This window comes from Alosa sapidissima, chromosome 8, assembly GCF_018492685.1.
Source record: "Alosa sapidissima isolate fAloSap1 chromosome 8, fAloSap1.pri, whole genome shotgun sequence".
Lineage (NCBI taxonomy): Eukaryota > Metazoa > Chordata > Actinopteri > Clupeiformes > Clupeidae > Alosa > Alosa sapidissima.
The window spans coordinates 21,472,188-21,500,074 of record NC_055964.1 but is presented as its reverse complement, the minus strand read 5'-3'; the positions used below and the strand labels follow the sequence as shown (position 1 = coordinate 21,500,074).

At 43.3% G+C, this 27,887-nt stretch overlaps 2 protein-coding genes and 1 long non-coding RNA gene across 3 annotated transcripts; all 3 read right to left on the bottom strand.

Moving 5' to 3' along the window:
- Positions 1 to 1,604: 1,604 nt before the first annotated feature.
- LOC121715542 lies at positions 1,605 to 27,152 on the bottom strand. The gene is made up of 3 exons (XR_006033626.1): positions 27,118 to 27,152; positions 3,249 to 3,387; positions 1,605 to 1,974 (listed from the first exon to the last, which is right to left on the bottom strand). It is a non-coding gene; the product is annotated as an uncharacterized LOC121715542 (long non-coding RNA).
- Positions 7,382 to 8,153, bottom strand: ier3 (immediate early response 3). Its single transcript, XM_042101373.1, has one exon. The coding sequence runs from the start codon at positions 8,096 to 8,098 to the stop codon at positions 7,490 to 7,492; it is 609 nt and encodes a 202-aa protein (XP_041957307.1). The 5' UTR covers positions 8,099 to 8,153; the 3' UTR covers positions 7,382 to 7,489.
- tor4ab (torsin family 4, member Ab) lies at positions 17,069 to 21,798 on the bottom strand. Its single transcript, XM_042101372.1, has 3 exons — positions 21,512 to 21,798; positions 18,250 to 18,633; positions 17,069 to 18,127 (listed from the first exon to the last, which is right to left on the bottom strand). Exons 1-3 carry the CDS (start codon positions 21,518 to 21,520, stop codon positions 17,285 to 17,287), a joined length of 1,236 nt encoding a protein of 411 aa, XP_041957306.1. The 5' UTR covers positions 21,521 to 21,798; the 3' UTR covers positions 17,069 to 17,284.
- Positions 27,153 to 27,887: the final 735 nt, after the last annotated feature.

The window sequence follows — 27,887 nt, the reverse complement described above, 5'->3', positions numbered from 1 at the left end:
AGATGCTTAAATCCAGTGGTGGGAAAGTCCGGCTTCAGAAAGTAAAAGTCACATACATTAATCTGTGCCAATCATTAACTTAAACCAGCTGATTCTAATTAGCACAACTCTTCAGCCAGGTAGAGCAGCTAATTAGTGAAATCACCTGTGTTAAGTGCACAGGTAGAACCTATGGTTGGACTTTTACTTTCTGAAGCTGGACATTTTCCACCTCTGCTTAAATCAGTCGTACCTTGATAATATGAGAATTTCCATAAAATCTATTTTCTCTTCTGTTAAGTCACAAATTTGCCACATCGTCCCTCAGAGGAAATAGTCAAGTCGGGGGTTGAAGGTGGCAGGAAGTCTCTACGGTCAGTCTTTACGGTCAATCCATCCCAAAAGATTTGTGATACTATCTATAGGGTATATCACAAAATAAAGTCTCCCAAATAATTGTGCTTTCCCCAAACTTTATTTGAATTCATTAGACAAAAGTAAAATAAAAAGTTTTTAGGAATTAAACGCAGCTTGTCAGAGTAGGCCTATAGCTGCTTCAAATTGAGGAACAGAAACCAATTGACCAATTCAGCTTAGCATGTGTGTGATTACCAAACTCAAACCGTTTCCTTTCTGCTGAAGTATTACTTGAATGAAAGTCATCATCTCGAATACCATTGAAGTCCTGGGTGAATTATCCACTTTAGTCACAGGTGGCACACCTAGGCCAACTGGGCGTGTTTGGTTTGGAGATGCCAACAGAAATATTCAGGTTGAAAATAATTTCTGAAAGAACAATGAAACGGAACTGAGACAGCATTCCAAACCTCTGCTAGTTGTTTAGTCAACTGTCATTCCATATTTGAAATGTCAACATGTTCACAGAGAGCCTTTCCTTTTTCATACCAGTCATACTTTAAAGCAAACCATGCCTCTCTCTGGATCTCTAGAAACATGCTTTGTCATGTAATTTTTTTTTTTTTTTTGAAGAAACCAAATATGAAGGTGAAACTCGCCCACCTCTTTCGGTGTCTCACACCTACTTCCTCTGCCTGCAATGTAAACTTCAACATGTTTCACATAGTTGGCAACACCATTCACACATATTTTATTCATAGCATAAATTCCATCTCACATTCCATGCTAAATTAAGTTAGTCCCTGTGAGAACTGCATGTGACACATTCACAAAGAAAAAGGTGTGCCATTTTTTGCTGAGCGCAACACTTATAAAAAGAGAAAGGTCGTTACTCATCACAACTTGCACTAAACCATTTCAACTGAAGGATACACAACTCCCAACAGCTTGCATTCATGATGACATTGCAAGACATATCAGTCTTACAGGTAAAAAGTATGACAACACTAGAACAAAGGTACAGAGGATACATGTGGCACTGAACAATGTATGCCCTTCTTTATTATTTCCCTATAATAAGAATGTTGGTCATCTGTCAATGCAGGGCCTTTGGAATCGCCCTGCACCGCCCCACCCAACTTCATTTCACAGATAATATAAATTGAGTATTACACTACTTGCAGTGCAATAGCATTATGTTTTCAAAAGTAATTTCTTAAAGGCTTGTAACTGTTTTATAATATAATCTTCTTTATTGTTCACAGATGTGGAAATGTGTCTTAAGCTTCACAGGTTAGTTAAAAGACACAAATGGACACAATAAATACTCGGTAAATTCAGTATTAAATAACACACACCATACAGGCAGCAGGAATAAATGGACATAACTAAGTGTATCCCAGAGGGCACATTCACCAAGCATATTCAGACCTCACACCCTCAGCAAGCATGCTTCGTTTTGATGGCGGTCACTTGCGGCAGTGTTTTGCTTAGAGGGCACGTCTTGCTTTGCCAAGCCACCGCAGTCCGTGGAGTTAGCCATGTGATCCTGCAGATTCCCCTCCACCATACTCTTCCTCCTTCTTCCTTCCTCTTCCAGCTGCATTCTTCTGACTCTTCAGCCTCCCCTTGTAGAAACTGTTTTGGACATTAAACAGATCAAAGAAGGTGACTGTTTAGTGCACTTGAGAGCTCATTTGTCAGTTGACAGTAAACTGGACAAAAAATAGTTGATGGGGGACCAGTCAAAGACATGTAGCTATAAATAGGCAGAAAATAGTAACTATATGAGCATGAAACAACAACATTCAACATTCCACAAGACTTCTGTTGAAGTGACAGTGGAATGTGACACACTCTCAATGAGCTATTCTTTTCCCCACTCCATCTCTGTTTTGCGCTTTCTGTGTTGCCAAGTACCTGTACACAAGTTCAGACAGTTTCCCATCAGTAAAATGAAAAAGAAAATGGTTGATGGGGGCCCAGTCAAAGACATGTTACTAAACATAGTAAGGAAACTATGCTTCAAAATTCAAAAAACTTCAGTGCTAAGAGACAATGAAGATTTGATATTCTTTGACAGCCTTTGTTTCTCTCTCTATCTTTGTGATGTGCTTTATGTCTGCACAAGTTTGTACAGATTGCCATCAGTAAAATGAAAAAGGGAATGGTGATGGGGGGAAAAGTCAAGACTTGTTGCTATAAATAGCTAGACATTTGCAACTACCAGTAAATCATCTTATCCTCAAAGATGAACTATATTCCTAAGTAGGAGTTCTTCAAACTCTATCAGCCATTTCTGTCTAAATCTTTGTGATGAGCTTTCTGTCTGCACAAGTTTGTACCGATTGCCATCAGTAAAATGGAAAAGAGAATGGTTGATGGGGGGGGGGGGGGGTCAAAATACGTGTTGCTGTGAAAGAAAAATAACTAAAGCTTCAAAGATGAACAATATTTGTCCAGGGTAAGTTCCATGGAATTCTACTACAGAGTTTCAGTCTTCCTTTAACTCACTCTCTTTATTATGTTTCTGCACCAGTTTGAACAGGTTGCCTTTTCTGCCTCATTTCTCCTGTATGGGCCAGATCATCAAATCTCCCCTTCATCTTGTTGCCCAATCACATGTGTGTTCCTCCGTCTCTGTCTCTCTCCCCCCCCCCCCCCTCCTTCATACCCCTCCCCTCCCGCACTGCTAGCCTCTCCCCCAGTTTCATCAGCACAGCTTCTGGTTGACTCACTGCTCAGGAATGCCCGACCAACTGTGAAGATTCGAGTGGTAGGAGGAGGGAGTTTTAATGTGTGTGTCTATGTGTGTGTGTGTGTGTGTGTGTGTGTGTGAGGTGGGAAGGGGGTAGGGAAGGCAGGGCCTCTGTTGTGTTGCGTACGCGTGTTTGTCAAGTGGCCTCTCCTACCTATCCGGTTTGAGTCGGCTGAAGTGTAAACCAACCGCTGCACGCAGGAGGAAGTAAGTGTGGTCGGGAGTTTCCACCCTTGGTGTAGCTTCCTTCCTTAGAACTGTGGCCTGAGGCACCACCATCCCAGGCCTGCCCACTGTTGGAGAAGAATGAAAGATATCAAATGCAGGCTAAACAATCACATGGGGAAGATAAACAGTGACAAACAGCACTAACACGTGTCAGCCCCTCATGCTCTTCTCTGTGTGGCACCCACACACACATACAAGCCTTTGGATGAGTTTGGAAATATATTGCATTTAATGTTGTTGTTGTTTTTTATCCCTAAAGGCAAGAATGAATGTCATTGTTATGCAGTACCAAGATTATATTTAAAGGAACAAAAACAAAAGATGTAAAATGCATTACAAAATAAATTATGAATTTTATTTCCAATGTTTTTTGTAAAATAACATTGTCTCTTTCCAGGTCAGTTGAGTTAAATAACAAGAAAACACTTGGACGCCAAATAAACCTAAATATTGAAATAGAGAACTGTGTATAAACAGTGCAAACATAGATTTGTAACCAGCTAAGTGAGATAGCTCTTTACAAAAATAGAGGTCATAAAGAATCTGTCCATTAGAATGTTTCAGTAGGCCTAAATACTTCCACAACTTTATTCTAACTGTAGCCTGCAGCAGGAGCTGTTTGTTGATTTGGGGAGGGGGGCTTTTACTTTGACAGTGATTGACGGGATGAATTCTCGTGTCCGTGGCAAAGTATCGTTTGATCTCGTTTGTCATTCACAATTCACATAAGGCAACACCTGTGCTTTTGCCGAGTCGTCGCTGGTAGAATACTTGTCCTCAGTTCAGCAACGAAGCAAAGCATCTCGTTTAGGACGACTACTGTGGGGGTTTAGAGCTTTCACACAGGTATGCTATGTTTGAGCAGACATAGAAATGTATTGTAGCTGTGGTAGTCAAGTGTCTATAACTTTTAGACTGGGCGCATAGTAACTTCGATGGACAAGGGATATGCCAAACGAACGTTGGAGGTTCCTTGCTGTGTCCATTAGGCCTATTAGGTATGACCTCCCGTTTTGTTCTAAGTGCACTAACTAACATCAGTTCAGTCGTAACAACTGTTACAGTGCGAGCTGCATCCACACGGAGGTTGGACTGCTTTACGCAGGGGTTCGGGAGTTTATGCCAACAGCGTGGAGCAGGTACAAACATTTGAAGTTTACACCTACTGCATTCATAGTGCATGGTTGTAGTTTACCAACTATGGTTGTATCTGTTTTAGGAACGACTGTGTTGGTAGTGATAATAGCCACTGTTTTGTCTTGGTTTATTTTCGTTCTGTTCGTTTCTTTTACTGAATGCCACACTGATTTTGTCCATACTGGTGTTTGAAGGCCTATTGGCTCGTTGCACAGGATTGCACTGTAGGCTACATTGAAACTAAACATTGAAATCATAGATTAACCATAAATATTTCCATACGGGAGACTGTTACTCCGGGAGCATAGGGGCCTATGCTTCCGGTTGTATTGGTTCATAGAGTTACTGACGGCTATTTCCTGACTTAGAACATACACACGGTATTTCCATACGGGAGACTTAGTCCGGGGCATAGTGACCTATGCTTTCGGCTGTATTAGTTTATAGACGGCTGCTTGGTGCATTCACACGGTATTTCCATACGGTAGACTGTTACTCCGGGGGCATATAGGGTCTATGCTCCCGGCGGTATTAGTTCATAGATTTACTAACGGGTTTAACCATTGACTTGGCTCATCCATACTGGAAACTGGTAGGCTACTCCTGAGCCATAGGGGTCTATGACTCGGGTTGAATTAGATTTGCTATAACTCTGTAGGCCTACTTAGTACACTTGCACTGTGAGCATTTAGCAGACTCTTAAAGTATCTGTATAAGTGTTTGCTTTGGTCACCTTTGTTTGCTCAGCTTGTAGTGCACCTTACCTTGGCTCAGGCCATTTTTTGCTGTGCTGTAAATCATACATTTCCCTTTCTTTTGTTTTCTTTTGTGTCCTGTGTGCCACTATTTATTGTGAGGAGACCCCGTCCTGGTTGATCTTTGTGGAGGCTCTTTGTAAACTTGAAGCCTATATTGAGTGCCCTACCAAACTGTCATCATTGTTGTTTAAAGACTTATATGTATACAGAACTTTTAGGATATTGAATTAATACATTTTGAATGTTATTAGTCTCGTTCTAGAGACTGCTTGTGACAAACTTGACAATTTGGAAAATATATTTTTGTATCAGTCTCAACTCGTTTCCTGCGTACTTTGGTAATTCTTAGCTGTAGGTCACATAACTGTAAATTAACAGTTTGATCCATGGGCGGATTATGAACTTTCGGGCCCCTGGGCCTAGATGTATTAAGGGCCCCCCACTTATTGTCGTATATGTGGGAGGGGGGGTTTGGGGGTCCACCCCTTCATCCTGATTTGTTGATATTGAGGCAATGATTCCATGCAAAGGCTTCAGGGCCCCCTGACCCCTTGGGCCCCTGGGCAGTAATCCATCCCTGGTTTGATCTAACTGTGCTCTACATTACGTCCTGAATAACTACATTGTAGATAGATAGATAGATAGATAGATAGATAGATAGATAGATAGATAGATAGATACTTTATTGATCCCCAGGGGAAATTCAAGAATTTGTTTGTGACTATTGGTGTGTATTATTGTCCAACAGCAACAGTGTTTTCCCACAGGCCATCGGGCTACTCAACTCACTCAAGAAAATATCATGCACCTTGCACGTTCCCTCATTTCAGCACTTTGCACTATTCCTTCATTAATCTACCTCATAATTTATATCTCTGACACACTGTGCACATTTTTTACTTTTAACTTGTGCAATACCTTGTCCTGTCTGTCTCTACTATTTGTCTGCATGTAAGCCGTAATACCAAATGTCTGTCTTTGTTGTGATTTGTCTGTACCTGTCTGCGCACTACCTCTTTTTGTTGAATGTTGTTACAAACCAGCACATGGAGTGTGGAGAAACACAATTCCTGTCCACTGTGCAACAGCTTCTTGCATGGTTGATTGACAATAAAGTTCACTTTGGCAATTATGTGTTCCTCTGAGATCCAGTTAATTCAGAAAGGTCTTGTCACTTGTCCTGCCCTGGGTACACACACAGCTCAGCATGCAGAGTAGTGCATGGCTAAAGCACCATTTAATTCCTGCTATTATTTACCTGAGTGTAGGTGTCTTGAGTTGTATTATTAATATCCAATGCCATGACATTTTATGTGATTGCTAAGAAATTGTTGCTTCTCGCCAGTAGGCCTATAATATTATCCAGAATCTGTGACAATATCCATATGTTTCCAAACTACCAAAAATTCCTCCAACCAAGTATTTGTGAAAATAAGTCTCACTATCGGCATCTCAGCTATGCCATCACTTTTGATCCCAAGGATTCCTAGTTATCTAAAATGACTGTGACAAACAGTTATGTCTAAATTATCAGGTTTCAAATTGTTTTATCCGACATCCTGTTGACAATTTGTAAGTCTAATGATCTAACCATGTATTCATAACTGTATTGTCAAGACAAACTGAATAGAACAGAATATACCTGGTTGATTGTTTGTAATTTACTTTTTTTGCCATTTTTGTATGTTTGATGCTATTTTGAAACCAGAAAACACAGAGACCAAGAAGTAGTTTTTACATATTTAATTCATATTACGTTCATTGTTCACAAATAAATAAGCCCAAAATATTAAATAAATAACATATTAAAATAACATATTAAATAAATAACTAAAACAACTTCACAAAAAATAATACAATATTAGTGTTCAATTCAAGTAGTGTCAGTTAAAAGTAAATACACACACAAACGTCAAACATGACATCATCAAGCAGGTTTCAGGAGTTATGCAAGTACCTAGACTAAGGTCTACTCGTAAGGCTCTGTTATTTCACAACTGTCATTTCTACCTTCAAAGCAATTTCAAGTATGTATCTATAAGCCGTTCAAGTGTCATTTTAAGGTAACGTCAGCAATCAGTGCCAGTCCCTTCAGTGTCCCTTCAATTTGTGTGTGTAGATCTATGATCCACTCAGGCCATGGCCATCAAAGTGCTTCTCTTGTCTGCCCTTCACGGGGGGGCACAAGCCCTCTCTCTGTTCGGTCTCAACCGGGTGAGGCAGTTGTAGTTTGTTCTGTGTTGGGTCTCGGCGACTCAAGTGTCAGTTCTTTTTAGTTGTCGCTTCCCAGTGTGTGAACTGTATATAGCAGAGCGACGACGTAGCCATTGTTTGTGTTTTGCCCTGGCGAGCACTTGATTTCTTCCATGCAGCTGGGGCAAGTGGTGTTCAGCAGCGTGCCCCATGTGTTCTGTTCGCTGGAAAGACGTTCCTGCTCGTTCTCTGGAGACTCAACCGAGTCGCTCCTCATCTGGCGCGCCTGCTCCTCTGCGGACTGGAACGACAGGACCTGGTACTGGCCGAAGGGTGTCTCTTCGCACGATGAGTCCAGAACGGCACTCTCGGTCTGCGTGTCAATGACCCCCTCCTCGGTCCAGATCTGTAGGAACACCACCAGGCACAGAATCACCAGCCAGCGCTTGGCAGCACTCTTCTCGACTGGTGGAAGGTATTTACGAACGTTCGATGGGTACATGACCCGAGTGTTTTTCCTCCGCTGGCGGAGAACCGCAGCGGGTCGGTGCTGAACCTGAGCAGGAATCTGCTCGAAGGTGAAAATCTCTGGTTCTTTGCTCCGTGGCATTGAGGCGAAGGAAAAGTTCTCCTGGAAAAAGTTATTTGTCGGTAAAGACAATACGATGCTGTTTGATCTCATATACATGGTAATATTCTTGTCTTTCAGTTCTCCTCGCTGTATGTGTTGTCAGCCAAGTGACTTCTTGTTAGTCAATGTGTCCGCAGGTTTATTTATATGTAGTTTTAAGCTTTTAAGAGACGCCCATAAAGAAAGCCACTCCCTTATGCGCCAACGCTATGACATTGCCCAAGGGCGAAAAGTACATTTTAAAAAATCTGTTTCCTATTAAAGTCAGCACTTATCTCACAGCATGAACGCTGAAATGAGTAGACAGTGTGAATCAGGGGAAATATGTTATTTAAACAGTTCTAAAATAAAAATATTTTCAAATGTTTTCAATTTTGTAATTTGGTCATATTCCTGAGGTTATTTGAGACACTTATGTGTAGTGGGGCCCATCTATCAAAATATGTTAAACATTCAGTGTCTTATTAGAAAAAGTATCATTATAAACTTGTGTGAGTATGGCCTGAATACATGTATTTGTTAGTTTATAGTTTGGACCTTCAGAAGTAATTGTGCTCTGTGGAGTAGGTAGCTATAAACTTGTTACTATTTCTTGTAAAAAAAAACATATACATTTAACACTACAGTAACTAACAGCACTAAAACTCAATCAGGCTACTCTAAAATGTAAGGGAAATATTTAATCCTTGAAGAAAAAAAATACTCTGATATGTAAGGGTGGATGGCAGCTGAGTTGAGTGCAGTTTAGTAAATATGATTGTTGGATATCATCTTCTTTTTTAACTTCAATGCAGGTTCTTTTTCAGAATGCATACAGTGATTTGTAAAGTCTTTGTCAGATGCAGTAGTCCAGGAGAAATTTCACTCAAATTCAGGCTATCTGAATGCCTGATGACTGCATGCATGACTTTCTGGACCTCTGCAAGAAAAGGTCAGAGAGTTACTGTTTGATTAAGGGAGGGTGAGTAAATTCCTGTTACCCATTTCCATACCAAAGATAGGCAGCCCACACAGAAAGAGCACGTTTCTATTTGGCTGGACATTTGAGGGATAGTGTATGTGAGTTTGAGTCTGGGGGGAGGGCACGCACTCCACGACTAGTCAGTGTGTTCCTAGTGCAAACGTGAGCAGACACTCATGAAACTCATCAAAAGGATTCTGTCTGTGTGAAGTCAGGGTGGGCCTTCCTGGTGACTGAGCGAGTGACTTGTTTAGTCCAATCAGACGTTGCCATTTTCCGTTTCCCATGCATTCTCCTGTCTGGTGTCTGTTGTAAGGCAGTCTGAGAAAAGGCCACCAGGGCGTGAAAGTCATTCTCTCTCGGAATGCCTTCTCGAGGTGTGCAGTGTTTACTTTAGAATCACTGCCGGTGTGTCACCCTTCCAAAAGCCACATCTTCAAAAGGAGATCCACAACAGTCAAGAAGGAGTTGGTCCCCTCGCCATTAGCCATTAGTTATGCGGTACGGTGTGTGAGAACCATGTGCATTTTTATGACTACACCCAACGGCCTGGGAACGACAGGGCAGTCTGGGAATGTGGCCAAAAAAGGAGAGTGCCTTCAAAGGCAGTCTTAAGCGCCTGCATTCTGTCAGGCGCTGTGCAACCCATGTGGCATTTGTGGTAACATGCCAGCGCGTGTGCCTTACAGGTTTAATGCAAATCTCACAAGTATTTGATGAGAAATGGCCACAGTTGGCATGTATAGAGTTACACCTGAGGAAGAACCTGTTTTGTGATAGAACTTAGAGCAAGCATACTCCTGTCTTCCCCTATTTCCTTATCAGTCACTTATGAAGGCCTTTCCTTACTGGATGCTGCTAGTGTATTGTTTTTGGATTCTATAAAAAAAACATTTTCATTGAACTGCTCAAAGATATTAATAGTTTGTTTTGTCATTGTCTTCTAATGCCGTCAAATACTAACACCGTGTTAGAAAACAAGACCGTATGCATTGAATGCTGCAGCGTATGGTCTCATGCTTCCAGGGAAACGGTGCCTGTCAGTAAATTGAGAGTGACAGCCTGAAAAGATGTGATCATTATCAGGAATCAGTGACAGCCCTTTGGATATGTGGGTCATTGTTGTGATATAATTCCCAATCAAGTGCAGCCCTGGGATTGGTTGGCGTCTGGCATCAGAGATGGGGTGTACGTGCAGATCATCAGTGCTCTCAAACACCATGGCATCCTCCACCATGGCATGGCAGGGTCACCAACAGGTGGCACTCTGATCTGCATGCAGTTACAATAGTATAATACCACACACACACACACACACACACACACACACACACACACACACACACACACACACACACACACACACACACATTTTTATGCACATACAAACTAAGCTAACAATACACACAGACACAAGACACACACACACAAAATCAAGCACATCGGCATGCACAATTTTTACACACATACAAACTAAGCTAAAAAGACACACACAAACACACACACACACACATACCAACAACAGCACTAATATAAAAATAAAATAAAATGAGACATTTCAAATGCATGTATTATAATGTTAAAGTGTTCTCTCCTCTGAATAGAAACATTAACCCTATTTTTAGAAACACTTTGATAAATAACCCTCAGTTAGTTTGACAAATACCAAGGTATTGTATTTCCTTTTCATGGGAATATTTACCCTTTAGTTCAACAATGGATGTGTCAACCGGATTTATCCCTTCAGGGCGGATGACCTCAAAGGCCATTGTCAGGTAGTCATTCTCACAAAACCAAGTGGAGACATTTCCTTCTGTCTTAAGATTTCTCAACTATCTGAACAAAGGAATAGTTCATGCTTAACCGTTCACACACTTATGTGCATTCCATAACGTAGAGGAATATATGGATTTTTGACGGCATTGATGACGTTTTGTAAGCTTTTTGTGATGTTGAATGGAGAAAGTAACCTTTTGGTTGAAAGGAACTCTACGTAGATATGGAGATATTTCCATATTATGCAATATGTATAGAGTTCTCAGTTAAAAGTAGACTGCTGGCTGATTGGAAGAGGTTTAACATTGTTCAACTCTTGAATTCACAGTTTGCCTAAATTAGAGAAATCTACACGTATACATAACACACACACATACACACACATAGCACATACACACAAACACATCAATGCATAACACATACAAAACACATACACCACCTTTTATTAAACAACTTGAAAAACCTGAAGCGAAAATATGTTTGTTTGTTGGGTCAGTTGTCTAAGGGCACATGCCTAAAGATTTCCTTTATAAATCATTATTAGTGTCTTTTCCATACCAATCACACTCGGTGTAATCCTCATCTTTGGATTACCAATTTAAATATCAATTAGTCACTGTCCCTTTGTATGTCTACATTGGTCAGTAGCATCTTGAAAAGAAATGCAGTGTAGTTTATAGGTGCACACGTAGTAGCTAAGATGTTGCTAAGTAAAAGAAAACAAAAACACTGTCAAGTTAGACATGATCATTAAAATGCAGTGATGAAGCAGTTGAGGTGACTCAATATTAGTGACAAACAGTGTAGCCGATAAGGACTCACATCCACTTCTGGCAGTTTGAGCGAGGCGTTTACTGCCATGTAAGGTGCATGAGCAGTGGCTGGGTGTTAAAACAGTGAGTGTAGCTCCTTAAGCAGGTGTTTTGTGAGGTCTTTTTACAGGTGTGTGTGTCTAATATGGATGAGACAGGTGAGCTATACTGATGAGCCATTCGTTTTCACCTGCACATGATGTCATGTCAAAGCCTCATCAGGTTTTGATCTGGACTCTGTTGTGTGATGTGATATGTTGAAGTCAGGTCCCAATCCATGGTAGAAAAAAAATGACCATAAAAGTTAATAGGGGTATGCATGCTGTCATTCACAGATTAGGAAAGACGCGGTACAGTAGATAGACCTTGAGCTCACTGCCAGAAGGCGTGTCTGTATCCTCTCAGCAGGACAGTCATGTCAGAGATGCTGATGTGATACTGGGCGCACATTCCTCACATTACTTAATCAACCTCACGCCTGTGATCTGGAGGTGATGTACTCCTGCGGTCATACCTTTGTGTGTAGGTGGAGGTGTGATTGTGTTAGAGGTAACTGTACGCACATGTGTCTCAACGCTTTCTACATCAGGTATCTCTCCAGCCTCTGCTCTCTGTTTCACTTTGTCCCTCTTCTCACACTTCCTCTGTCTCTCCCAAAGATTTATTTCATTCACTAGATAGAACTTTTAATTATATGATCCAATTTCCTGATTTAATAAAAAAAAAAACCTTAAGGACACAATTAAGTTATCAAGACTTTTATTAAATTGTTATTTTCTCAAGTAGAAAAACATGGTCATTTATTAACCTTTGTATACATTAATAATTTTATATACATTTTATATATACAAATTATACACTTTTTTACAGACTGTTTACAGACAAAAGCGAAACAAATAAGGAGGGAAACCTCCACATCAGAAGGAGTCGGGAAACCGACTCATGGTGTCTGTGGGTCTCCCCCCTTCTCCTCTTTTGCCAGCTCACCAAAGCTAGACATTAAAGCACAGACACACACTGTCTATATACTGTAGCCTCAATGCATTACGTATGCTCTGGAGCAACTGAGACTAGTTAGACGCTGACGCGTGCGGCCGAGTCAGTCAAGTGCTCACGTCTCCCATTGTTCGCTGGGGGATCCTCCAGTGTTTTCTTTTTTCTGTGAGTCATAATAACAGACGGGGCGCCTGACACCCCGCCTTCCAGCCTTCCAGCCTTCCGACACGAACCCTTTCCCTTTCCACCAGCCCTGTGACGTCAAAGGGGGGATCGGGTTACGGGCTGCGGCTGGGAGCCTGCTGCTTCTGCAGCGGAGGCAGCTGGAGCCGGATCTGTGTGCAGCTGGAATTTTCTACCCTCCCTTCTACTCCCCTCATCTGTCTGCAGCACACACACACACACACACACACACACACACACACACGCGCATGCATGCACACACACACACACAGACAGAGGGAGAGAGAGAGAAGCCCCGCTATTACCGAAAGCCTGTGAATCGCCTCTTCCAGTCAGCCAGTCGGCAAAGATAAGTCAGGCTCCGGCGCGCTCAGCCTGGGTGGGCAGGCTTCCGCTGAGCTCACAGCAGGGCTCCGTGTCCAGCTCACCCACGGCGGGCCCCCACGGCAGGAGGTCCCCTCTCTGGGCCAGGGCCTCGCACTCCTGCAGGTGGTGGAGGGGATGCTGCTGTTGGGGGTTCACGGCTGCGGCGTCAGCCTGCAGGGGGTCCCAGGCACAGCAGGGCACTTCCTCCGTGTAGATCTGCAGGAAGAGCAGTGCGGACAGCAGCAGCAGCCAGCGGCGCGCCGGGTCTGGACGCTCCGTGGGCAGGGGACGGCGCACCAGCGGCGGGTAGAGGACCCGGCGGCGAGTGCGAGGACGCAGAGGGGTGGCCCAGGGGTTCTCCAAGCGCCCTGCCGTGGGGTTGGCATCTCGGCGCTCTGCTTGGAGAGTTTGGCAGCGGGAAGGATGTTGCTCTGTGGCACACATGATGAAATGGCTTCAACTGCAGCTGAATAAGCTTCTCTCCGTGTAAAGACTTGAAGTGGTTTTCTTTTGTCATTCAGCGGACCTCCTGTTGGCCTTGATCTGTGGTTTGCTCTCTGAGATTATAAGCCCTTCTCAAATAGTTCTGAAAGAGTTTGTTTGCTTGACTTTCTTCTATGGCTTTATCTCTGTCCTCTGACTTCTCTAAGACAGTAGTCGGCTCTGTGCACACCTGGTTGCTTCACGCTGCAGCATCTTTAAATAGCGGAGAAGTGGGAGGGTCCCCGGCCTCACCTGAAGGCGTCGTCTCCGCCTCACATTCTCAGGTCATGTTTAGTGCCATCTATATTTAGAGGCAAAAGAAACGACCTTTTCACACCCAGAAAGCAGCGCTCCCCAACCGCCGACTGCAGGCAGCGTGCTGCTTAGCCATTAGCCGTCTGGTGCGTGTCTGCGCCTCTGCACGGGAGGTGCCCCGCGCGGCACTGTCTGGGCCAGCCATCGCTAGCACACATGATGACTTGGAAGCTAAGCTGGGAGCCTCTGATATTCAACAGATGTAATGCCATGCTCAGATTCACTAGAGTGTCTGAGATCACTTGAAGTGCATAACATGTTTTAATTGAGTACAGTACATTTTACTGTAGACAGATGTGAAGCTTTTTCAAATGAATTGACATTCATTTCATCTACACTCTGCAACAATAAAAAACAAAATACTATGGAGAACCAAACCAGATAATTAACCAGATAAATAAAAGTTATGTAAGATATGAAAAGCTGTATTCAGTGAAAGCTCCAATTTCTTACATCCGCTTGACTGTCTCTTCATAGTAAGGAAAGAAAATTAAAGTCACATTCTTATAAGTGAATTACCCTCTCAGTATGTGAGAAAACAAGTATTACTGTATATCTTGCTCCACAGAACCAAGGTGTGATGGCTTCACTTGCATAAACTGCTTTGATGTAATTTGGCACAGTCTAAACTATTTGGGCATATTGTGAAAGCTATCTAAACCTGCCTGACTTGTGACCTTAAATCAATCAAAACCACAACTTGAACAGTGATTCATCTAAACAAAATGTAAAATATTCAATAAATGGGGACTAATTGTGCGTTCCTCCTAGAGGCTTGAGGGCCTGCAGTGGCTAATAGTCCAATTAAAAAGGGCTGCACTTTTTGCAGATGAGTCAGTGAGAACAGCTGTACTAATCACTGTATAGTTAATCTGTACTGATAATCAACACTTCCATAAATAGGCGTGTTTTTATGCACAAAACTGAAAGCCATGTCACATGAAAGAGTTCTAGGATTGAAGGGCTCAAACACACTACATAGGTACATGCCTTGCATAAGGTTCAATACATTTATGAAATTACTCGAGCTTCCAGATTAAAAACATGCATGACCATGCAAACTACCAGGGCACAGAGGTCATGGACTGTGCAGTGTTGCCCTGCATGCCTCCCACAAAGGAATGCTGTGACTCAGTTATATTTGATATCTTGTTTTGTGCGTGTGTTTACACCCGTGGTTATCTAATGGCCACCGTCGGTTGGGCTCTGACCGCTTCTATTGCAAACACACACACACACCCACTCAAGACAAGTGCACTCTGCGCACAAACACTCAAAACAAACACATCCACGTGTCCCACTGTTGTTGCATTACTTGCAACACTGTGACTTGTCACTTTTTCTTCTTTGTGTGTTTTGTATACAAACCCAGTGAAGAGTCACTGCATTTACGTTTGATTTGTTTAAACAGTAAAACATTAGGAGCATGTATAAAGAATGAGAAACTCTTGTATTGCCTGAGTCAGAGAGTGAAAGACTAAAGCAGTAAATATTTATGTGGGGCCAACCCCTTTCACTGTCAGCCAGCCCATCAGCTCAGTCGGTGCTAAGTGTTCTCCACCCATCGGGCACTGCTAAGTATTTCACCGCAGAAAAACCAAAAAATGCAAAGAATGTTTTTCTCCCTTTGATGGGCTGGTATTTGGATGGCAGCTTGTTCATTTTCTGCACGCAATCAAGCAATTATACACACAGGCAAACATGGCAACTGCCTTCTGACCTCTTCTGTAACACTTCTGTATTTTTCCGCTCTTGACCCCCTGCGTTTCAACACCAACCACTTCTGTTTTGTTTCTTGACCTCCAATGTTTCCACATCAAGCACCCTTTTTCTTATGAGACCTAAAGATGGATTTTGTAGGTATTATTCCTTGACATGATAAACATGTGGTCACTTATTTTGACTGAAAGTTTCCTTTTACTTGTGTCCATGTACACATTAGTCTGCGTATGTACAGGCAGGTACTCTGACTGATGTTTGCTACCAGCCCTTGAATGTGCGTGTGATATTATCACTCCTAAGTGAATAAATAAAGTTAGTCAGCTGCTGCTGTTAGCTGTCAATAGCTGACAGTCATGGCAACAATAGTTTATTGGAAAGTTCTACAAAAGGAGTGGTGCTTGTGATTGGCGTGCCTATCTGAAAAGAAAGCAAGCATGAATTATTGTATTACAATGTGTATATATAATGAATAATACAACCAATATGTATAACGTAATATATGATAACGTCATATTAATGTCTGTCTTGGTGATTGTATTTGTAATGTTTATGTTATGTGGTTAACCAACTTATAATAATTAAATGAAAATAAATTATAATAATTATGATTATGATAATTATTTGAAAATAAAGCTAGGTGATATGTTACTATTATGCACTGAGGTAAACAACATCTTTACCACTAATTTGTATGTTAAATCTAAATATTTATCCAATGAACCAGCCACTGTCTACCTATTACCTCTGCCATAGTTCATGAAGAAGTCAGATGTCTAAAACTACAAAGTCATCAGTTTACAAACCCTTTTAAAAAACACTGGTGCATATCAGCTTTTTCTAAATATCTTCATAAAGAGCTCATTTTTAATTTCTCAAGGCAGTGTGGTCTGTGTCCTCTGCCAACAAGTTCATGCAGTCCAAATCCATTAGTCTAGGTACTTCTATCGCGTGACATACTGTGTCTCCTTCATTTGTCTCAAGGCAATGTGGGAATTCAATGGGGAATATTTTTAGCTGATGCAGACGAGGGAATAGGCTAGTCTATCAAAATGTTTTGCTTTGGAGGCTAAGGCAACCTGGAGCTGTAACCTGAGTTCAGTGATCACAGTAGGCGTGGTACTCTGTATGACCTGCGAAAAAGAAAGGTGAGCCCAAGTCTGAAGTGTCAATCATATCAAGGAGGCGAGTGTGAACCAAACAACAAGCAAGATTGATGGATGCCTCACACGACAGTGCCAAAAGAACAGCAAACGCAAAACAAGAAACAAAACACATCACATGAACTCCAGTTAGAATGAACTTTGCGGTATTCTATATAAATTAAATCACCCATTGCATTTCATTCACCCAGCCCAACTGTTGAAAAGCTTACTGAAAGGAATACGTCAGAGGCCAAGGTAATTCAGTTGCTATGTTTAATAACAATAACACATTTGTGAATTAAAAAAAAAAAAAACTGTCAAAAACAGAATGTCAATAGCCATTATATAATTGGTGCCATGAGCTCTTCATTTGAATTAAAAAGACTGTCATTAACATTGAGGTACATCTGGACACACAGGCAGAGACACACACTTACACACACACACACACACACACACACTCACTCCCATGCTAAAATGGCTGCACTCAAAGAAGGTTCACCTTGGCAACCACCTGCTTGCAGCCATTTTGTGAGTACTGTCGTCCCCCGGCAGAGTAGTAGGAAAGTTCCCCTGCCAGCTGATCCACGTGCCCGAGGTCAGGGTAGAAGCCCTCGCGCGTCATCTCCTCCAGGAAGCACTCCACCACGTGGCTCCTCTCCAGCAGCGTCAGGGCCACCACGTCCACCTCTGCCCAGAGCGGGTGCTGCTCGGCCAGGCTGCTCCGGATCACGTCCTCCTGGCTCTTCCAGAAGCTGGAGGATGAGGAGGAGGAGGAGGAGGAGGAAGAGTTCTGGAGGACGTGGCGGATGATCTCCTCGTGGCCCAGGCTGCCGAGGAGCATGTAGACGACGTTGAGGAACTCGTTGCTCTGGTCGGGCCGCAGCAGCTCCAGCAGGGCGTTCAGCACGGGTGGCCGCATGGCGTGCGCCTCGTCCAGCACCACCACGGGAATGCGCTCGGCCGCCTCGGCGCGGGCCACCACCTGCGCCACGCGGGCCGTCAGCTCCACCGCACACCGCCCGGGGCTCTCCGACGGCGGGCAGTTGTGTAGGGCGAAGTACTGCACCACCAGCTGGTCGCCCACCACCGAGCGGAAGTGGCGCGTCAGCAGGCGGCCCAGGTGGCTCTTGCCCACGCCGCTGGGCCCGTGGACAGACAGCGCCAGTGGCCGCTTGTGGGAGTAAGTGGACAGGTAATCTCGCAGGTGCTCCATCAGAGTCTCCACACCTCGCTTCTGGCCAAACACCTCCCTCCCCAAGGTCTTCTCCAAGCCCTCCAGGTCATACTTCACCACATGGTCATCTAGGTTCTCAATGGCATTGTAAACCTATCATACAATACAAAAAGACACATACGTATATTACATGTAGAACACCTTTAAAAATGAGTGCAATACGAGCTGTACTTTAATGCAGTATGGATTCCAAATTTCATTTGGGAGATGAACACCTGGAGGAAGACGATGATGCTGAAGAGGATTAAGAAGGGCTTCGCACGACTCCTCTCCTTCTCTTTGGGCAGGAACTTGCGGCTGTCGCTGGGGAAAAGCACGCGGGACTTCCTCCTCCTCTTCTTCTGCTCCGTCAGCTGCTCAAAGGTAAAGACCTCGGGAATGTTGGCCCTGGGGGTCGCTGCCGCGGCGCTGTTGGAGCTGATGCGCCGCTTCTTCAGGGCTTGGTACTTGTTCCGTATCCGCATCATGGCCTTAAGCTGTGGGGAGAAGAGGGATTGGCTGGAGGGGTTCAAGGGCTTGGTCTTCTTCTCCTCCTCCCCCTCCTCCTCTTCATCCACTTGGCTCTCCAGCCCCCCATTGGACAAGTCATTGTCTCTCATCTGTACAAAAACATGCTGGTGTGTGAGAAACCTTTAAAGGAGAATTCCAGTGTGATATTGACCTAAAGTGTATTGAAACATGATACCGAGTGTGAACGTATGTCTCATAGCCCATCTGGCTTGTCCCCTGCACTCCAAAATCTGGCACTAGTTAGCCGATGCTACCAACAGCTTTTTCAATAGTGGTGCTTCGGCATCGGGCTAGCCATGCAAATAAATCACTGTTTTACACCCATTTACGAGGCTCAATGTATCTCCACACTTCATTGGTAGACTTCCGAGGGCCCTGACATTTAAAACGAGACATTGAGAACTTTGAAAAAGCACTGGTAGTTTACTTACAAGATGATTTATACAGACAGTATCTTCACGAAGTTTAACGTTTGCAGCCATCTTGAATTTAGTCACGATAAGTCGAGCAACGAGTAAGAATGAACAGATATGATAAGGGATCAGATTCCAAAAATAATTCAGTGGAAATGCATGGATTCCAGTTGCTGCTACCAGTTGCTGCTATTTTTGGAATCTGATCCCTTATCATACCTGTTCATTCTTACTCGTTGCTCGACTTATCGTGACTAAATTCAAGATGGTTGCAAACGCTAAACTTCGTGAAGATACTGTCTGTATAAATCGTCTTGTAAGTAAACTACCAGTGCTTTTTCAAAGTTCTCAATGTCTCGTTTTAAATGTCAGGGCCCTGGGAAGTCTACCAATGAAGTGTGGAGATACATTGAGCCTCGTAAATGGGTGTAAAACAGTGATTTATTTGCATGGCTAGCCCGATGCCGAAGCACCACTATTGAAAAAGCTGTTGGTAGCATCGGCTAACTAGCGCCAGATTTTGGAGTGCAGGGGACAAGCCGAGATGGGCTATGAGACATACGTTCACACTCGGTATCATGTTTCAATACACTTTAGGTCAATATCACACCGGAATTCTCCTTTAAGAGTGGTGAAAAAGTTTGGATGCAAATCAGAGCTGACTTTGGTTTGGCCTCCAATCTGTTTTGCCCTGATAGACTGAAATCTTAAATTTATTGCCAATAATTAATATGAAGCATTGTGCAGCACTTAAATCATTTCTCAATAAATCTATGGCTGCTGGGAAAGCTACTGTAATAATAACTCATTAGAGCTGTGCTTTGCATATGATGTAAAATATTTTCTTAACCTTCTTTATCATCTAATGTGCGTGACTGTGCCTGGGGCAGAGACAAGATGTCTTATTTCAGACTTGTAACTGGCAAGTAGAGCATTGAGCCTAATTAGATATCATTAAGGTTTGGTATTGGCAGTGAGAGAAATATGTTTGAGAGAGAGAGAGAGAGGGAAGGATAGAAAGTCTTTGCATGTATGCGGTACCCCAGGCAAGACATCGGTTTATCATTCATTTCAATCTTGCGCTGCTCTTTATTGTGGCCCCTGGGTGACCCTGCTGTCATAACAACCCTCCGCCTGAACCCTCTCTCATCCTACCCCGCTACATACTCATCTCCTTGGCTGCGGTGCGCATGCTCTAGCTCCTAGGAACCCACCATGGTGAACTCCCCTTGACTTCTCCAGAGGCCTGAGGTCAGCCTCTCCTGCACTCATAACATTTTTACTGGCCTGGATCCACTGCCACAGCCAATAAAATTAGTCAGGAGGAATTTGTGTTTCTCCTTTCGTTATTAGCTCTAACCACATGTCTGTTGTGCAGCACGCTGAGGAAATTTGTCACATAGTTAATCCATTACTTAAGAGGATGGCAAAACATGTGTACAGTGCTGGTATTTTTCCTGCATCAATTTATCAACAAACTTTTATAGATTCATTAAATGTTATCATCAGGTTGTGCACTGCCAAAAGTATATGCTTTGAGCCACTTTCTGAAATATATTTTGTCTTTTATGAAGCTGTTATCTGATTAATTGAGGAAGAGTGTATCAGATATGACCGAATTAGAACAGCATATCTTAAAACAGGAAGTGGCTATTCAAAAGTTCTGGTAAGCAAACAACGAAAAAAAAGTTCCCATATATCATCAGAGAAAGAGCTGACTGTGTTCATCTGCATGACTGCACAACATAAGGTACTGTATGGGGAAAATGGGGTCAAGGAGTTAGTTCCCTTTGAATTTGAATTTGAATTTTTAAAAGTGTGGTTGCTGTGTTTAACCTCTATGGATGTAGCCTAACACTGAAGTCGGTTCTATGATGTGTTCACTGCTTCGAAGTAAGTAAGTAAGTCACCACAAGTACTGTAAATATGATGGAATCGACAGACAAACACTTTAATGGAAAGAGAGTGTGAGTGTGTAAAGGACACATATGTGACCTTCAATGAAGCCCGTTGGAATCTGTGAAGACCTACAGTGAACTAGATGTTCTGTGTGGGCAGTTATGCAAACCTAAGTGTTCATTATGGAAATGGTTTACAGGACAGTGTTCTCTGACAGGAAACAAGAACACATTATGGTAGAACACAGTATGGGTGAAATAGAGGAGTAGAGGATAGAATATTGAGACAAATTGTTCAGAATAAGGAGAATTGAAATGTATTCATAACAATTGATGTGTGTTTATGTGTGTTTGTCCCGCTCAAACACTGAGCACCGAACGGCTTCACAGCAATCAAATGTCAAAGCAGCCAGTAGTGTAGTCACAGTATGAGTCCAAGTTTAACATTTGGGTATTCAGAATATTACCACTGATGTCAATACATATGCCACCATAGAATTTTACCAAAAAGGCAAGATACGGAATGGGTGAAAAAGGCAACCAGGATTTAAAAAAAAAAGAAAGTCCTGAGCTCAGGGAGTGACCGAGAGTAGTAGAAGGGATGCGGCCTAAGCGAGCGCCAAACGGAGGGGAGGGGGGGGGGGGGGGTCGCCTACCTTTGGCATCGATGGTCAGTATCCACAGCCCCCGCTTCTGCCGTCAATCGGAGGAGCAGGCCTCTCCCGGGGGCAAAAAGTAGGTGACACAGATGCACTCTTCCAGAAAACCACCACAGGCAGCTCCTGCAGATCGGCCAGGGCTCACCAGTGTGTCGTCCACCCCCTCCACACTCTCTCTCTCACTCCACCCTTTCTCTTCCTCACTCTTCTGTCACCCTGTGAACCCGCACAGAGCTCCACCTCTGCAATCAATCTATCTCTGCTCTCATTCAATCTCTTTCCTCATTCCTTCTTTCCTTCCTTCCTTCCTTCCTTTCTGTCTCTGTCTCATTTCCTTATTCTCCCTCATCCGCTCCCTCTCTCTGGCTCGCTTGTCAGGTTTTGCATTCTGTAAACAGGCATGCATGCGTTTACATTAGGTGTGCCTCTGTACAACACATCCGCTGTGGTGTTTGTGGGGGTGATTTGGATGTGTTTTCATTGCAACTTCCCCCTGAAGTAGCCAGTGTTGACCATTTTTTCCCCCCACATAGCGAAAGGAGGCCTGCTGGCTGTTTACTCCCAGCACAGCTGCCTGATAAACAGGCCGACCACTCAGAGCAGTGCTCTCAAGGTAGCATCTGTTTGGATTTCAATGACAATCCTGCCCTGGGCAATGATCCAGTGTTGACTCTTACTGGAAAGATTGAGAATTACAGCATAGGGGTGAGAGAAGGGGGGAGAGAGGGAGGGAGGATGATAGATAGAGATAGATAGATAGATACTTTATTGATCCCCAGGGGAAATTCAAGGTCTCAGTAGCATACAGAAAACACACATACATTCACTAACAGCAGAAAAAGTAATTAAAAGTATATAATATAAAAACACAACTAAGCAATAAGGACAGTAGAAGATAAAGAATATACTAAATATACTAAAATACAAATTATACTAACACTTAATCTAAATCAATTCTAAAAACAGTATCCACATAGTGGTGATTAATCAATCAAGAGGCACTTGCAATGACTGAGGCAGTGACTGAGCCTGTGATTCTCTGTGCATAGTAAGGTAAGGTAAGGTGCTCTGTGTGAGTGAGTGTCACGGTGATGGTGCAGGGGTGAGACATGACCCACAGTGTTGGAACTTGTCCAAGGCGTAGGCTCAAATTGAAGATGTGCTTTAGTGGCTCCCCCAGTTCAGCCTGAGTAGCCTTGGACACAGTCTGTCAGGCCCCGCTGCTTTATTGATGCGCAGTTTCTTTAGTTGGGCTCTTACTTGATTTGTTGTGATGATGGGGGGTGTAAGGGGAGGGGAGGGGGAGGGGTGCATCTGGGATCTGTGTGTCTGATGGCTGTTGACTGAGGTCGTTGTCACCTCATTGTTCGTGATCGCCATGTGGGGGAGGGGTGCAATATCCAGTGATGGTGGGGGTACGATAGCCTGTGATGATGGAGGTGAGTGTTGCACTGGTATTGAGGGGGTGGGGGCTGGGGGATGACCACCTCCTTGATGTCCCTGTCAAGGCTGCCAGAGTCGTGTACACCTCAACAGGCACAGGCAAGGAGGCGTCAGGCGGGGGCAGGGCGTGAGGTGATGGTGGCTTAGGTCGTTGGGTGTCACCGGGATGCAGAGCTGGAGAGACTGGGAGGCTGGGAGGTGGGGGTAGGGCAGGCACACAAACAAGAGCCGTGTCTGAGTCAGCTGGGGGTGTGTGTGTGTGTGTGTGTGTATGTGTGTGTGTATGTAGGCACGTGTGCATGGACTGACACTAAAATGTAACTTTCACATATTAAGCAATTTCCCTAGTAAGGTATGATGCTTTGATTCTGCAGAAAGTCTCTGTGGCTCAACAACACCTGATTCAACATGGGGGACAATTGAACAGCAGGAGGTGTCCCTGTCCTCTGTTGCTCCCGCCATACCTAGAGGAATGCCCCAAGCCCTTGCCATGGTTGTTCTTTTCCCAGCGGAGACAACAAAGACGGTGGTGTCCCCTCTACGGTCTGCTGGGCACCATGAACTTGTTGATTACAGGAACAGTGGGGTTGGGGGGTGGGCAGCCCACTAGGGACTCCCCGGGGCCCAAAAAGGTTACAGCAGGTCCCCACGGCCCCCGAAGACCCATTTAAAAAATGCCTTTGGCTTTGCTTACTCACACAGAAACGTGAGTCTGACTTCTGTTCCTGGCCTACAGCGAGTGTCATATAGCCCTCAGCTGAGTTACGTAGTAGTCTACTGTAAGATCTGTATGGAGGGAAATGTGGGACAGAGCTGGTTTTCCTGGGGGGAGTGTGTGTGTGTGTGGTGGTTAAGTAATGCTTCTTAACGTGAAATTGTAAAGTATTTGGGGAGTTCATCATCTACAGGACATATTATTATTAAAACATTCAAGGAACCCAGATAAATCTTTGCAAACAAGGGAAAGAGCTGAAAAACAAATTGGATGGCCGTGGTCTTTTGGGCCTCAGATGGCACTGCATCAACATCAGACCTGTTTCCAGACCCATCATTGTATGGGCTCAGGAAAACCTCTGATAACCATTGTCTATGTGCACAGTTTGATACTCAATAAATAAAAAACTGCAGCCAAAATTGTAACTGGGCTAAAGAGGAGAGTAAGTATCCAACCGATCCAACTTGTTTTAGTTCTCAGTTCGAAACCCAACATCTATGACAGTGTGAAGGAGCATTAGTGCCTACAGCATGGGCATCTTGCACATTTGGCAAAGCACAATCAATTTTGAATGATGTATACAAGTTTTGAGCAACATATACTGCCATCTAGGCAATGTCTTTTCCAGAGAAGACCTTGAATATTTCAGGAAAACAATGTTAAAATGAATTCTGCAAGTATTTCTCCAAAGAGGAAGAGTCCAGGTGCTAAAATGGCCTGTCTGCAGTCCAGATTTGTCAAACTAGGTGGATTAGGTGCATAATGGAATTAAAAACATGACTAAGAATACCTCATAATGTTGAGCAACTGAAATCCTATATCGGGCAGTAATGGGACAACATTTCTTTCTCAAATCTCTAGCAACTGGTCTCCTCAGTTCCTAAACATTTACAGAATTTTGTTAAATGAAGATCTGAAGCAGCACAGTGTTAAACATTCCCTGTCCCAACTTTTTTTGAAACATGTTGCTGGCATCAAATTCAAAATGATCATATATTTTCATGAAATAGTCCAAATTTTCACTTTCAACATTTGATATGTTGTCTATGTCCATTTTGCTGCTAAATATGGGTTATATATTATCACATTCTGTTTTTATCTGCATTTTACCAGACGCGGCTCGTTCACTTGGGCAGGAGGGGCAGAGCCCTACTAACGATTCATCCACTAGAAAAGTAGATCCACAAAATATTTTTTTAAATAAAATGTTGTTTGTTTATTATTGTAATCTGTGGCAAAGTACTCAATCATGTTACATTTTTGTATGATTTGCAAAGAAATTTCGAAATGATCGCAAAGATCTCGTTGATCATATCCATAGTTGTTGTAGGCCTACTACGTCACATTTCAGCCTATGTAAATCTGTCGACCGATAATGGAACTGCAGCTAGAGTGCGGTTAGTAGAAGGTCGGGTGGGCAGATCATGCCACTGCCCACCCTATACGACGTCAGAACTTACTGTAGGGTCATTCCACGTCAATTCAACCAGGGCCCACGCACTTAGGTCTCAAAAAATTCTGAAAAAATTACCAGGTGTACCTATGTTACCCAGGAGACACACTGTAAAATTACTCTTATGTAAGATCAATACTTTGCAAGATACAGCCAGTTTTACAGGGGGAGGGGGGTGTCGATTTTGTCCAGCCTCTTTTTTTTGTCAAAGTTCACAAGCCCACAGCGCAAGAACTAAACCATGTAGGAGGCTCAAATTTTGCATGCTGGTACATAAATAGGAATAGTATGTAGCAAAATCGTCACGTTTGGTCTGGATATTCCTGCATGGTCATAGCTGTCCCTCAAAGTTGATACAAATTTTATTGGAGTTTTTGGCTGGGCTCTGTTTAAGCCTTCAGAAGACATATTTGTACTCAACATAGGCTCTTGATTTATTTTCCTTACTGAGATTAGTAGAAACACTCTCACAAAAAGCAATAAACAGAAAATAAATCCCTTCAGGGTCTGAACAGCAGACCTCACAAGTCTGAAAAATAATTTTGGTTATCATTTTCAGAGCACCCAAACACCTTGTGGGAATATACAAAGATTTTTTAAATATGTTTTTCTTTATTCTCCATGATCCCTTCTTTTTGAAAACACCAATTTGACTTGTCTTATGCAAATCTTTCTTTTTTATTTTCCACCCTGAACATGGGCAAAATGCCCCATTGACATCAATATGTTTTATACAGAGTCACCACACTGCCACCTGTGGTTGTATTGAGTAACCTGTGGTAGCTCTGTACAAAACATATTGATGTCAATGATGCATTGGAAAATAAATCAAGAGCCTATGTTGAGTACAAATATGTCTTCTTAAGGCTTAAACAGAGCCCAGCCAAAAACTCCAATAAAATTTGTATCAACTTTGAGGGACAGCTATGACCATGCAGGATTATCCAGACCAAATGTGACGATTTTGCTACATACTATTCCTATTTATGTACCAGCATGCAAAATTTGTGAACTATGACAAAAAAAAGAGGCCGAACAAAATCGACACCCCCCTCCCCCTGTGAAACTGGCTGTATCTTGGAAAGTATTGATCTTACATAAGAGTAATTTTACAGTGTGTCTCCTGGGTAACATAGGTACACCTGGTAATTTTTTCAGAAGTTTTTGAGACCTAAGTGCGTGGGCCCTGGTTGAATTGACGTGGAATGACCCTGTAATAGGCCTACTGTACTGTAGTATGCCTACTTTACTTTACATTAATACACAGGATTAGATGTTAAAATCCCTTGTGCCAAAATCCAAGGTAAAAACACATTCAGAAGCCCCTGCTCAAGTGTAACTTTAAAAAGCACACTACCCACAAATCCGCCAACAAATGGTCACAAACACAATACAAATGGCCCATCCAACAGCAGTATATAGCATGCGGCATGTCATTGGGGTTATCAAGTGGGCACCCTCATTCACCGATGTTTCGTTAAGTTAGGCCCACGACACCTCATGAAGGCTTAACAGTGAAACCAGCGTCCTGGAGACACTCCCATCCATGCTGCCACCATATTACCACATTGAAATATCCAATACCCAAAATACTCTTTAACCAGCCCAGGCATGGTCAAGGTTGGCTAGGTTGGTCCGTCCCGTTGATGTGGACTGAACCATAGCCATAAAAACCCTGGCCAACCAACCATCAACCTAGGCACAGCCCATCACAAACACAAAACAAATTAGCCAGTTAGCTTAGCTAGTTAGCTTAGGCCCCATCACAAACACAAAACAAATTAGCCAGTTAGCTTACGCCCCATGCTGCCACCATATTACAACAACAAACATCCAAATACCCTTAACCAACCTAGGCATGGTCTAAGTTGGCTAGGTTGGTCCGTCCCGTTGATGCGGACTGAACCATAAACCATAAAAAACCTTAGCCAAGTACCATCAACCTAGGCACAGTCCATCAGAAACACAAAACAAATGAGCCAGTTAGCTTACCTTAGCTTGCGCCCCAGGAAGGGTAACTTCTCCTTACCCACAACCATTCGCTTGCCCGTTCTGCTGCTAAAGACATGTTACTAACCACCTGCCTTAGACTTCAACCACAAATGCCCAATTCAGACAGCAAGCCAATAGCAGATCTGGCCACAAACCCACGTGCACCAATTTCAATAGGCCTTAATCGTGCACTCCAACCTCGCTTAGCTGCCTCCTCTGCTATTTCAGTGTACAGTATTTAGCTCTCTTCAGCTCATTGGCCACTTCCACTCTGTCTTCCCAAGGAACAGTAAGTTCAATGAAGTAAACTATCTTCTCTGAATCCGACCATAGAATTACGTCGGGTCGTAGCTTAGTACTCATTATATGTGGAGGTACCGCCATCTGCTGGCCAAGATCAACCTTCATTTCCCAGCCCGCCCCATTTTTCAACTGGCCGGTTTTACACCTGGCCTTCGCGGAACAAGGTTTATCCCCCTGACGTACAAAGTTAATTTGCCTTACCCCTTTACTAGCTGCTAATGAATTGACTTCTCTCCTTTTATCCTCTATTGCCGCTGCCACACATTTCAATACCTGGTTATGACGCCACGTATACCGCCCCTGGGTGAGACTTACCTTGCACCCTGATAGGATATGGTGGAGACCCACACACGAGCAAAGTATGCATTTATCATCCTCACCAAACCATTGACTTAAATTCTTGGGAGATGGGAGCACATCATATGTAGCACCTAACATAAATCTGATCTTACCAGCTTCCATGCCCC